The sequence below is a fragment of the Tasmannia lanceolata genome, unplaced genomic scaffold (assembly GCF_043159265.1).
Source record: "Tasmannia lanceolata isolate RefF3 unplaced genomic scaffold, GAP_Taslan_0.1 ptg000015l, whole genome shotgun sequence".
Taxonomy (NCBI): domain Eukaryota; kingdom Viridiplantae; phylum Streptophyta; class Magnoliopsida; order Canellales; family Winteraceae; genus Tasmannia; species Tasmannia lanceolata.
The window spans coordinates 14,790,573-14,804,869 of record NW_027518692.1 but is presented as its reverse complement, the minus strand read 5'-3'; the positions used below and the strand labels follow the sequence as shown (position 1 = coordinate 14,804,869).

General features: G+C 37.0%; 1 protein-coding gene and 1 pseudogene across 1 annotated transcript; one reads left to right on the top strand and one right to left on the bottom strand.

The window, feature by feature from the left end:
• The first annotated feature begins 6,906 nt into the window (after positions 1-6,906).
• Positions 6,907-7,773, top strand: LOC143891756 (putative mitochondrial protein AtMg00860 pseudogene; annotated as a pseudogene).
• A 4,908-nt stretch (positions 7,774-12,681) lies between these two features.
• On the bottom strand, positions 12,682-13,959 carry LOC143846153 (uncharacterized). Its single transcript, XM_077354570.1, has 3 exons — positions 13,820-13,959; positions 13,342-13,578; positions 12,682-12,944 (listed from the first exon to the last, which is right to left on the bottom strand). Exons 1-3 carry the CDS (start codon positions 13,895-13,897, stop codon positions 12,783-12,785), a joined length of 477 nt encoding a protein of 158 aa, XP_077210685.1. The 5' UTR covers positions 13,898-13,959; the 3' UTR covers positions 12,682-12,782.
• Positions 13,960-14,297: the final 338 nt, after the last annotated feature.

The following is a 14,297-nucleotide window of genomic DNA, read 5'->3' as shown; positions in this document are numbered from 1 at the left end:
TTTTTTATTTGGCAAATCGTTATTCGGTTTCGGTTTCGGTTATCTCAAAAAAAATTCGGTTAACCGAAATAATGATAAAAATTATTATTTTTCAAAAAAAAGTGTGATATGGGCACTCCAAAGGATGATCAAAACCGTCCATTTGATTTATCACAACTTAATTAGGTTGTGCTCCAAAAATCATTTCGATTGGATGATCCTAGCCCTCCGATCGAGACCAAGATTTTACTTTTTCCCCTCTTTTTTTCCCACAATTCGGTTATTCGGTTTATTCGGTTATAACCGAATAACCGAATTTTTAATCGGTTCGGTTTCGGTTCAGTTTTGAAAATTTTCGGTTCGGTTATCAAATTTCGGTTATTTCGGTTCGGTTATCAAATTTCGATTATTTCGGTTCGGTTATAACCGAATAACCACCCCTAATATCAACCAAATAGATGAGTATGCATGATATGATATTCACAATAGAGCATAGCTCCCCCTCACTATATGCACAATATAATTAATTACTACAAAGCATATGGTGCATATACAAATGGACTACCTAATCAATTTCCAAAATTCTCCCCCTTTTGGCAATAGAAAAAAGGTAGGTATCAACAAGTGAAAGTGCAAGTGGAGTGTCAAGATGAATAATAGCTTGTCTAAGCTATGTGCCTTGTATATGATATACCATTCAAGCTTGAGGAATGCTTATGAAAGAGAAAACAAAAGTGAAATGCATGATAAGCCTTTTTTTTATCAAATGATTTGTAAGTTAAGCATAAGAATAGGGGCAATAGACTTTGTGAGCACATCACAATGATCTATAGAAGCATGAAGATATAACAATTTGGCTCCCCCCTATGAATTTGTCATCGGCCCTAGGTGAAACCTATGTTGTAGGGCATGACATGGCAGAATGATTTGAATACTTGGGTTTCATTTACAACTTTTTGAAGCAGATAAGTATCTACCTGAGCAAGGATATGCTCAGATCTATAACTTAACCTTTCAAGTTCACAAGTTGCATTATATAGGGATTTTCTTGTCATAGGGCATACAAGTCTCTCCTGAGCATGAACATGCTCAGAACTATAAAATAACTTTTGAGTTTAAGTTATTTGGCCCTAGATAGTTACACATTTGCAAGTAAAAGCTCCCCCTGACTATGTGCATCAAATCTAAATGTAAAAAGTTCTAAGCACATAGGCCCTTGATTTAAATTACCTTAATCATTCTAATTTTTGCTCCATTCAAATGAGAAGTACAATTTGAATTAGAATGGATGATTATTAGACATTGGATTATAAAGTTGAAGCAAGTACAGTCTAATAACCACATGGATGCCAAAATAATGGACAAGAAGGGAGTACACATCCATAGCAACAAAAAGATCATGTATATATATATATATATATATATATATATATATATATATATATATATATATATATATATATAAGATAAGGTCCCATATACATGAATAAACGATGGAAGAGACACACCCTCTTCACATCAAAATTACATGACAGAAATACACAAATACTGGGTGTGAGGAACAAGAACTCATCACCACTACAATGGGTAAAATCACATAATCTCTGAACATGACAAACAAAATGAACCATAAAGCATAATGCCTCTCTGGGCAAACATCTAAAATCATCTAAACATATGCCAAACATGGCATATCCATCCACAACTGCAAAATGAAAGCCCCTACTAGGCATAAACGTCCATCAAGCATAAAACCCTTACTGGGCAACATTCATTACAACATAAAAATAAGATCCAAAAGCTCATCTAAAGCAAGAAGAAATGTAGAAGGATGTCCTAACAACATTATAGTATACCATTTCTGGTGTACCATTACAGTCAAACTAGTGAATTCATATTTTTGGAGGATGTTGATCAAGGGGAGGAGTCGAGGAGTAAAGTCAAGAAGAATGGGATCTTGATATAGCCTATAATAGCTCATCATGCTCTCGAGCTCTCTCTTGTCAGTGGCTAAGGTATTCATTAGTTGCGAATGATCAGTGGCCCTCTGAATATCTGCCCTAGTAAGCCGTCCTATTTCTGCGCTCATCTGGTCAATCCGTCTGACAAGATGCTCATATGATCTCTGAGACTCAGTAGTCTGTGCTTGCTCATCTTCAGTTTGTCCCCATGGTACTCTACTAGAGCCAACTCTACTGCTACCTCCCCCTAAGGTATCTCTTACTCCCATTTGAATCAAGATAGAAGAATCGATCACAGGATCTGGCAGTGTGAAGTGGGCCTTCATCAAATTTACTCCGTTATAATTTGGCAATTTAGTGATGAGCATCCCGTAGGGTAAATCTCATTTTCCCTTCTTGACTGCTTCATCCATGAATCCTAAAATAATAGTACCGAGGTTCAGTTGAATCTTCTTAGTAATGCAGTGAGTTAAGAATGCTTCAAATGGCTTGACTGCATCAAGATTGCCAGCTCTTGGAGTGAAATTGTGAATCACAACTTTATGGATTATTCTGGCCTGATGATTCATTTGATTAGACATGATATTTAAGTTTTCACCTCTAGGAGGGAAAGATCCTAAAGTTTAGTAAACATCCTTCCTTGTGAAGTGATGATTCTCTATATCATCTTTTTCCCAAAAGAAGATTCTCTATCCCTTATTAGGGACATCAAAGATATTATAAATTTCAGCAACATTCAACACAAGCTGTGATCTGTAGTAGCTATTCATCACTGCTCCTCCATGTGATATTAAAAGATTTGCATAAAAGAACTTTACAAGCTTAGAGAAGATCAAGGAGTTAGATTCTAGAAATGTTACCCATCCTTGTGACGCAAAGAGATTGAAGAGATCAAAATCAATAAGGTCGGCAATCTCGACTTTCCTTCCTGAGATGATTGGCCTATCTTTGAGGACCTCGTACATTTCTTGTGCTTGTTGATTGAAGAAGTTGATTGAAGAAGTGTTCATTAGGAAATTCCTTTTCTTCGGATTCAGATCTTGGCATCTTTTCTTTACGTGCAAGCATTTTCCTTCTTGAGGATTCCATTCTAGGGTTAGGATTTTGTAAGAAGATTAGAAAACAAGGTGAAAGATGAGGAATTAGGTGGAGGATGAAAGAAGAATGTGAAAGATGAGAGAAATCAGTGGATTAGAGATAGATGTGAAGAGAGAAATAAAAAAGAGAAGGAATGGAGTGGTAAGATACAAAATGGAAGAGGAAGAACGAGAGAATAGGAGGAAATGGAAGAAAACTCACTAGAACCCTTTAATCTTGAAGTTTTTGACCGAAAATAGCTTGGAAGTGAAGAGGAAAGAAAGCCCTAGGAAAGAAAGGAAGCTGCGAATGTGAAAAAATGATTCGCAAACGCCCTTTAAAAAGCAGTTTTCGACTATCGCAGTCGACCGGGCTATCGCGGTTTTGTGGACAAATTGATTTTCTCCTATTTTTCTCGCCTTTATGAGATTATAATGGACATGTAAACTCGATCCCTAGGCTATCTGAGGAACATCTAAAAATTCATTTCTATTTTTCTAACAGTTAAGCTCAAGAGAATGAATGGACATATGTTTTCAATGAAGTTCTTTGTGGATGTTTTTTTGATGAATTTTGCTAGATACAAAATATGACACTTATTAGATCTATGTCTAGTAATATTTGACATGTTAGCTCATGTAATTGTGGATGCTAAGTGCATATGTGTGTGTTTGAGAACTTAGATGGATTTTACTAAAAGATTTTCAACAAAGCACAACATATAGTCTAAAGAGGTAATTTCTTATTTTCTTTATAGACTATAAGTGATATATTATGTGATCATGAAGCTCAAATAAGCAAGGATACATTCTATTAAAAACATGACTAATGATATGTATCTATGCTTAATTATAAAATGATATATCATTAAAGCACAAGTGATCTAGATATATTGAAATAGTATCTAGATCGAATATTCATATAATATATCAATTAAAGCACAATCCCATTATATTTGCATTTTCAATAAATAGCTTTTAGTGGGGAATTTTGGAACCCAGATCACTTTGGTTCCAACCAAGTTTTTGTGTGGAAGTGAGTATTTTCTTATCCACACAAACTTGTTTAATTTCACAAATCAAAGCCTACACTTAGATTTGTGATGCCCTAATCTACCACAATATGAACATGAATATGAGTGGGTAGATGAGGAGCAACTAGAACCACAAGAATACACATGAGAACATGTATGTTTGTCTTTATCTTCTTGTAATCTTTGGTTCTTTAAAGAGAGTTCTTTATTCATTAATTTTATCTCATTTAATTGACTTTCAAAGCAATTTGTTTGTTGAGATAAATTAGCTTCTATTTTTTCTTCATTTTCACAAATAAGTGTGTTTTTTTCATTTAAATCCTTGTTTGTATTTTCAAGGCTTTCTTTTTCTCTTCCAAGAATAATGCATTTTTTAATTAAGTCATCATTTTTGTTTATCAATATTTTGCTCAAATGACTTAAGTTTTTATTTCTTTCTAAACATTCATTAACTTCCGATTTCAAATTTTTAATTTATTTTTTCAAATCGGAAATTGAATGTTTGAAAGAATTTTCCTTTGCAAAAGATTTTTGTAGAGTTTCTTTTTGTTTAAAATAATATTTTTATCATTTGAAGAGAGACTATCACTTTTCTCATAAGAATTTTCAAGTTTAGTCCAAATATCTTTTGCATTTGTACATGATGATATTTTCTCAAAAGCATTAGGACATAGTCCACAACATATTACAATAATAGCTTTTTAGTTAAATGAAAATAATTTTGCATCATTTTTAATGCATTTCCTTGTAATAGAAAATCCCCTTTAAATGACATCTAAGATGTCAATGTCTATGGATTTGAGATACACAAGCATCTTTACTTTCCAAGCTCTATAATTTGATCCATAAAAAATGGAGGAATTATAGCGAATTGGCCAGGCTCAAAATCCATTTGGATTGTTACGGATCTTTATCTCTTGTAGATTTTGAATTTAAAAATCTCTTTAAGAGCCTAGAATTTAATACCAAATGAAATACAAGGTGACAACCCAAGAGGGGGGTGAATTGGCTAATTAAAATTTTGAGGCTTAATTAAGTGGATTATTAAAATCATTTTACCAATTAAGCCTTAACAAATCTTACCCTTTATTAATCAATAAATATAATGTAGGATAGGGATTAGATATAACTTTATGCTTATATACTATAATCCTTGTTCAATGAAACATAAACACAAGTAAAGAGTAGAGATTACCAAACATCAAAGTGCAAAGAGAAGGAGAATAGAAAGCATCCACAAGGCACAAGTTTTATAGTGGTTCGTGACCTACTCCACTCTTTCAAGTTTGACCTCCTTGGGATCTCTACTAAAACATGAGATTCTTCAACGGGTGAATCTCAAAGCCGTACACCAACTTCTCCTTCAAAGGGATCACACCCTTTTCACACAAAGCCTTGTGAGGGCAACTCCCTCTTACACTGATTCACCTTTCTTAACGGGTCGAATCAGAGACCCTCACAAACAAATGAAGAAATAAAAATAAGAACTCTATTTGCCTCTTAGATAGGCTGATTACAACTTTGAAAGCTCACAAACACTCCAAAGAAGATAAATTGTAAAGCCTATGGAGTACTTCTTGATAGAATGTACAAATACAAGTTCAAAGAAGTTTCAACCTTTCATATAAAAGTTTAGGTTCAAGAAGATAGGATTTAATCTTGCCAAAAGGTTGTTTAGAAAGGTTTGGATAGTGTATATATAGCCCACAAGGAAATATGACTGTTTGGGGGTAAAACTGTAAAATACAAGATTGAAAAAGTCAACCTGCGCAAGCCCCAACGGATCTATTTCCATGTCGTGGCGGTCAACCGAGGCACAGCGGTCGCCCGCCCTTATCGGGCTCTCAGTTTGAATTTCAAATTTCATATCGGCGAGGTCGACCGGCCCTAGGACGGTCGCCCGGCGAGGGCTACCTGTTTGAAATTAATTTTCGGCTCAAAAACACTATCGCGGTCGACCGGACCCATTGCGGTCGTTCGCTAAGCCCAACCTGGATTGATTTCTGGATTTCTAGAAAACATATCCGCAGTCGCCCGAATTACCCCGGTCAACTGGCCCGATAATTTCGAGATGCCCTAGACTTCCAGGTAGCATCCCGCGTTCGACCGGCCCTGAGTAAATTTCATTTTTAACTTTAAATTCCAGAGGCTTTGGTCTTGGGTTTAAGTCCTAGGCTTTCAAACACATTTTTGAGTGTATGTATGGTTTTCAAAGATGTAAAAACTTATGTATGAAAACCATTTTGAAGACCTTTTGAAAGTGCATTTAAACATAATATGAAGAGGATTCCAAGTACACTCTAAAAGTAAGAATCTTGAGTCTTCTTGGAATGTCTTTGCTCTTTGTACTTCCTTGGACTTCTTCAGCTTGAATGAACATCTTGAACTTTGCCTTGGCTCTTGTGACTTGTCCTCCAATCTTCAATGCATGTTGAGGTACATGAGGTGTCACCATGGTATGTTCAACTCCAAGCTCCTTCTTGACACTTGCTGGGGAACTTGTGGGATCTTCATGTTGAGCTCCTTGACTTGATCATCTCCAAATGGGGATGACTCCAATGTAGGTGCAAGCTCTTTGTTCCTTGCTTTCTTGATCCACAAGCTATGTGTTGAGTTGAGTTGTGTAATGGCGATTATGACATGAAATTTCTGTATATGACACAAGGCCTCAAGGTAACACATTAGTCCATAAAAGCTAATCAATTTAGTTTGCTAGCATCAAAACAAAAAGGTAAGGTGAATGATTAACCCATGGGAACCCTTGGGCTTACACCTTTTGGGCTGACTAACGCACCATCAACCTTCCAAAGCATCATGAACACCATTTTCAAACCCTTTTTAAGACAATTCGTAATTATGTTCTTTGATGACATTCTTGTCTACAACAATTCCATTGAAGCCCACGTCAAGCACTTACATTCTATTTTGGAATGTTTATTCATACACAAGTTGTTTGCTAACTTGAACAAATGTCGCTTTTGTCAATCCAAAATCGATTATTTGGGCCATCTAATAATTGGTGAGGGGGTACAACCAGATCCGAGTAAAGTTCAGGCAATACAAGAATGGCCAAGACTGGCCAACTTGAAACAGTTACGCGGTTTTCTTGGGCTCACTGGATACTATCGCAGGTTTGTACAACATTGTGCTACGGTCGCATCACTTCTCACACACTTATTGGAAAAGGATGCATTTCACTGGTCTTCAGAAGCACAATCTGCATTTGATCATCTCAAGGTGTTAATGACCCAAGTTCCAGTTTTAGCACTTCTAAATTTTTCCCAAGATTTTATATTGAAAACTGACGCCTCTAGTATTGCCGTTGGCGCAGTCTTGATGCAAAACATATATCCTATTGCTTACTTTAGCAAGAATATGACTCCGACAATGTCTCGTGCTTCAGCTTATGTCAAAGAGTTATTTGCCATAACAACAGCTGTCAAAAAATGGCGGCAACATTTGCTTGGGCGATGATTTGTCATTTCTTCCAATCATAGAAGTTTGAAGAACCTCGTGGCGCAAGTGATTCAAACACCTGAACAGCAACAATATCTCTGCAAACTATTGGGATATGATTGCACTATCGTATACAAAGCAGGGAGGGACAGTACTGTCGCAGATGCCTTGTCAAGAATCGACGAATCTCCTCCATCTCCCGTACCAGATTGTTCTTCCAATATGCAGATGGCGGTATCAAATCCAGTCTTCAATATCACAAGTTAGCTTCAATTGGAAAACACAACAGATCCGAAATTGTTAGCGAAACATGATGAAATCAAACAAGGGAAAGCAGCACGAGAATTCTCTATCAAAAGGGGCCTTCTTTATCATAATCACCGATTATTTCTTAGTTCCACCTCTTCCCTCCGCCAACAAGTTATGCATGAGTTTCATAGTACTCCTCAAGGTGGGCACAATGGAGTCTTACGAACCCTTCTATCCGTAAATTTCTACTGGATCTCTTTACGGGCCAATGTCAAATAGTTCATACAATAATGCATTGTTTGCCAACAAACGAAATATGTGACATCACCATCAATGGGTTTGCTTCAACCACTACCGATTCCAAAACAAATCTGGGAAGATGTTGCCATGGATTTCATCACTCGGCGACCCCTTTGAAATGGAATCACATCTATTTTAGTCGTTGTTGATCGGTTATCAAAGTACGCCCATTTTGGTGCTCTCCCAACAGCTTACAATGCAGTCAAGGTAGCGAAATTATTCACAGAGCTTGTTGTCAAATTACATGACATTCCTACATCGATTGTCTCTGACTGAGATCCCATTTTTATTAGAAAATTTTGGTCAAAATTATAGCAATTGAGTGGAACAATTCTAAAGTTATCTTCAGCCTACCACCTACAAACAGATGGCCAATCTGAGGTATTAAACAGATGCCTGGAGTAGTATTTGTGGGCTTTTTCACAGGATAATCCCAAACATTGGCAATCATATTTGCTATGGGCAGAGTATTCCTACAACACTTCGTTTCACTCTGCGACTAAGATGACACCATTCGAAGCTGTATATGGGCGAAAGCCACCAACTTTACCCTCATATATTCCAGGGTCATCGGGGATCGAAGCAGTAGATGCAGAACTGATTCAACGAGATACAACTTTGCATCAACTCAAGACTAATTTGATCCAGGCTCAAGCTCAAATGAAAATTTTAGTTGATAAAAGTGCCTTGATAAACAATTCCAGGTGGGGCAGTTGGGTCTTGTTGAAACTTCAGCCTTACAAACAACATTCAGTGGCTACCATAGCATCACATAAACTCAGCAAAAGATTTTATGGCCCGTTTGAAATTGAATCACGAGTGGGAAAGGTAGCATACAAATTGAAATTACCTGAGGGGAGTAAGATTCACCCCATCTTCACATTTCATTGCTGAGACCTTATACCTTATTATGGTCATGTTCCACAAGTCATTTGCAACTTGACTACTCAGAGTGTTGACAATAAACCGGTTATTTTCTCTTTGGCAATCTTGGGAACAAGGACTATACTGCAAAATGACAAACCTCTTCAACAGATATTTGTACAATGGAGTGGTCTTCTTCCAGAAGATTCTTCATGGGAAAATTTGCACGACTTGCAAAAAGATTACCCACTACTAAAACCTTGAGGACAAGGTTAGTTTCCAAGGGGAAGGCAATGATAACCATTTAGATCAACCAATTCCAACCAGAGTCATGAAGAGGTGAATGAAATTCAAGCAACACATGAACAAGAGAGGAAGAAATAAACAATCGCCGATTTGGATAAAGGATTACGTCATTAGAAAATAATGATAGTAATTAGAGAATAATTGAGAGATTAGTTAGTTTCAATTTCTAGAAGTAAAGAAAGGAATATGTTGATTGTGCAAAATCAATTAGGGCCCATTTGGATACCCCTTGGATTTGGATTTGGATTTGGATTTGGAGGTGAATTTGGATTTTCAAAATCCATGGATTTGAAATCAAGAATTTTAAGATTCACAAATTTACAAATAATGCCGTTTGGATGACCACGTATAGATTTGGATTTCAAATCTAAATTAATTTTTTTTTTGTTTGGATGCTCTTTGGATTTGAATTTGAAATCTAACAAAACCAAAAAGCCCTAAAATACTTTATATAGGGGCATTTCGGCCATTTTCCATTATCCAAGGGTATTCTAGTCATTTTACCCTATAGGGGGTATTTTGATCATTTTTTGTCATAAGGGTGTTTTAGTCATTTTCCATCACTCAGGGTATTTAGTCATTTTGACCCGGTATAGGTGTATTCCGGTCATTTTGCATGACCCTGGGTGTTCAAGTCATTTTACCTAATATGGCATATTTTTATCATTTTTTATCTCATGAAGGTATTTTTAGTCATTTTTCATGAGTCATGGGTCCTTTTTACTTGATATAGGGGTGTTTTGATAATTTTCCATGATCCTGGGGTATTTTAGTCATTTTACCCTATATGAGGTTATTTTGATCATTTTATGTCATAAGGGTATTTTAGTCATTTTGCACGACTCGGGGGTATTTTGTCATTTTTACCTGGTATAGGGGTATTTCTAGTCATTTTACCTAATATGGTGTATTTTTATCATTTTTATCTCATGATAGTATTTTTAGTCATTTTTTATGAGCCATGGGTCATTTTTACTTGATCTATGGGTATTTTAGTAATTTTTCATGATATTGGGGTATTCTAGTCATTTAACCTTGTATGAGGTTATTTTGATCATTTTTATGTCATAAGGGTATTTTAGTAATTTTGCATGACTCAGGGGGTATTTTGCCATTTTTACCTGGTATAGGAGTATTTCGGTCATTTTGCCTGACTCGAAGGTTTTCTAGTCATTTTACCTAATACGATGTATTTTGATCAGGTTTTAATGTCATGTGGGTACTTAAGTCATTTAACATTTTTTTGTATATTTTGGTCATTTTAACCCCTTACGAGTCAAATTTAGATTTATAAATAACTTCTCGCATAAAGGATTTATAAATCCAAAAAATTACACTAACACGAGGAATTTGTAAATCTTGTGGATTTCACTCAAATCCAAATCCAGATGTCATAAAGGCTTGCCAAACGCCGAATTTGGATTTAAAAATCCAAATTCACCTCCAAATCCAAATCCAAGGGGTATCCAAATGGGCCCTTACTGTCAATCTTGGAAAATCAAAAAATAACATAATTCTTGTCTCTTCTTCTTCTTCTTCTTCTTCTCTTCTACTGACCTAATTCTACAGATCTCTCTCTGATATAGATCTGAAACTCTCATATCCGTATCAATCGTCTTGCCACATTAGTGGGAAAGGGTGTGCAAATATCATTTGCCTATCATGCATTATTTTTTAGGATTCTGATAATAGGCACAACCATGTTTTGATAATGGGGAACTCATTGATTTACTTTGTTTAAGCAGCTGTCAAAGGCTACTACAATTCTCAAAAAGCTCTCAGCAGTTTCATTAAAAAAATGTAAAACAAGGTGAGTTCGCCCCATTATCAAAACATAGCAGTGCATGCATCAGTAATATTTTGTTATTGTTGAATTTAAACGGTTACCTATATGTAGTTTTTGAATATTCATGCTGCACAACTAGAACGACAAAAAATGCACATTATTGGACGCTTGAATTAAATAATTTAGGCCATGTTTGGCAGCCGTGAATGTTTTTTTCCTGGAATATTTGTTTATCAAGTGATGGGAGTGGGGCAAGGTGAATGGGAGGGAGAGAATTGAGGGGGCGTAAGTGAGGAGAGGGTGAGAAGTGGCTGAAGAACAGGGAAAAGAAAATCTCTACTCAAAAGTATAGTTGTTGCTTTCCTAATTTTTCAACATGTATGCACATCTCACTCAAGCCCTCTCAATTCTCTCCTCCCTTTCATCCCTCCCCACCCTTCTATTAACACTAGGTGACCTAACATTCCATGAAAACAAAATTCATGGACCCACTATGCAGCATGAACGCCTCATTGTATCACAATTAGGTGTAGGTTGTATCACAATTAGAAATGATTTGGGGTTCCATGATCAGTTTATGAGCTCAAAAATCATTTCTCAAAATCCAAAATGAACAGGGCCTTAGTTGGATGTTAGGATCTGTCGCGTAAGGTTTTGAGACATTAGACATCCAACATAAGGCCTATCAAATGCATGGATTAGCTGAATCAACCAAAAGGTATCCCACTGTAATATTTGGCAAGAGATTCTCAGAATAACATTTAATATTTCCCTACCCGATTTAGATTGCAAGAAAACAATTTCTGAGGGAAAATATTTTCATAGAAAATTTTATCTTTCCACAATTTAGAGGAACATAGAGAAGTCATATGTCTGCCCCTTTTGATTACTTGGGACACCCAGCTATTGAATCCTTCTTACGTGAAGTACATCAGCCCTTCTACACTCATTGATTCACTGTCTCCCAAGTAAACAAAAGGGGCGGATTTATCACTTCCCATATGATTATGGTTAATTTAAAAAGATGTTCTCATATAAATTGAGGGCCCCTCATAAGTAAAAATTAAATAGGGTTGGTTTGACTCATCTATTTGAGTGTGTAAAAAAGAGTTACAACTTCTAGAAATATTTTTCCTTTCTTGCAATCCAAAAAGGGCCTATTTTCCAGCCTTTCTTACCCTCTCCCAATTTGATGGGCGAATTATGCTACTGGGGAGGGGAATTTTTCATTGCCAAAAAAATAAGTTCGCCGTTGCCGGGGATCGAACCCGGGTCACCCGTGTGACAGGCGGGAATACTCACCACTATACTACAACGACTCCATTTACACACTAGGGGTTATAAAGTCCCTAAAAGGGGGTTATCAACCCTCTAAACGGGGTTATCAAACTCTCAAAATGGGGTTATCAACCCTCTTTAACAAATTTTCAAAAGCGTGACAGGCGGGAATACTCACCACTATACTACAACGACTCCATTTACACACTAGGGGTTATCAAGTCCCTAAAAGGGGGTTATCAACCCTCTAAACGGGGTTATCAAACTCTCAAAAGGGGGTTATCAACCCTCTTTAACAAATTTTCAAAAGTGTGTCCCCCCCCCCCCCCCCCCCCCCCCCCACCGAAACAGGAGCTGAATAAAATTCTCACAGAAACAGACTATATACACAGTTGTTTGAGTGCATTTTGTTTTATTCTACTAGGAAAAGAGAGAAGCCCCACACATACACAGTAACATATATATCATATATTTACAAAGAAAGCTAATGGAATTAGTTGTTCTTGTTGCTCTTCTTCTTGTGTTTGCTACCACCACCATTCACGCATGATTTAACCAAACGCTTCAAACCCTTTACTGGGCTTTTCTTCCCCTCCTTTTCTTCTTCTTCCTTCTTCCTTTCCGCTTCTATTTCTTCCTCCAACAGCAAACTCAACTGACATGCAATCCGATTGATTCAACGGTCAGAAAAACTCAATTAAATAAATTTCTATTCTTTTTCCTAACCCAACAGGGATGGGATTGAAAAAAAAAACATTAAAATTAGGGAAAAATACAGTTATGCCCCTCAACTTTCTGACACAGTTTCCGATACTTTCAAAGTCATCAACTACCGCCTCTTCACTGTCAATGCCAATTAAGATCTCGTCTCTAGTCGGTGAACCTTCTCTAGTTCTCTAGTTCTCTAGTCCTCCGACCAATCCTAACCTTTCGAATTGTGGACGGACCGTCAACTGAAAGGGTCTACCTTATACACGTTGAAAAGTCAAGTCAGGGAGTAGTTGATGAGGGGGTGTAACTGTATTTCCCATAAAATAAATTATTTTAGTTACCTTCAGTACCCGGTTTTCCAGTTGGACGAGGCGGTCAACGAGGCTACCCTTGAGTTGGGTCTCGGCTATGACGGAATCAATCGGACGGCAACGTTTGTCTATGCTTTTGGGCGAGGAGTTAATGGAAAAATCGTTACCTCCGTCACTTGTTACCGTTCCACTTGAAGGAGATGTGGGACCTGAGCTTTTTCCAGAAACTGATCTATTAACTTCCTTTAACTCTTCCAAATACCCCATCTTAAAATAAGGTGAAACAAAACATAGGAAAATGAGTTTGAGAACAATGAAAAAAAAAAAAAAAACACAGAAAGTGAAAGATGAGTCTCTAACCTGCGCCGGGGAGGGATGTATATTCACCAACTTATCCAGAGTGCACTAGATGAATAATAACACTCTTGGCTCTGCTAGTGCACAGGGTAAGTCCGTGTATCATATCCTTACCCCCATGGGCGCATGTTAGAGAGGAACAGAGGCTTACTATAATATCTAGGCGATTGATACGAGTGAGAATTGGCTCTCGTTGAGGAGAGTGAGCCTGTTGCTGTTGGGAAGCCATGACGATGTTTGTGAGAGAGAGGGAGAGGGAGAGAGAGGGGGGTTCTTACTATTTAATTGTCCTACATGACACGTGTCAGTACCGGGGCTATTACACGTGGTGCATTCATGCATGGGTGTATGGGCGTTGTAACTATCAGTTGGTGACAGAGCAAGCGTTACGATAGACATGTTATAAGAAGTTGCCAGGTGGAAACCTTTGTTTGAAAATTTGAGCATGAAGGTTGTGCTCTTGGTAGAATATATGTGGCATTTGAAACTAAATCCTATCGGGTATTACTTGCTTATTATCATTGCTATTATTACCAAACACCGATCAATCTAGGGGTTTAAATTTATCCTAACAAAAAGATGAAAATAATCTTATAATTGACCGATCGAATGGTGCATGTCATATTCAT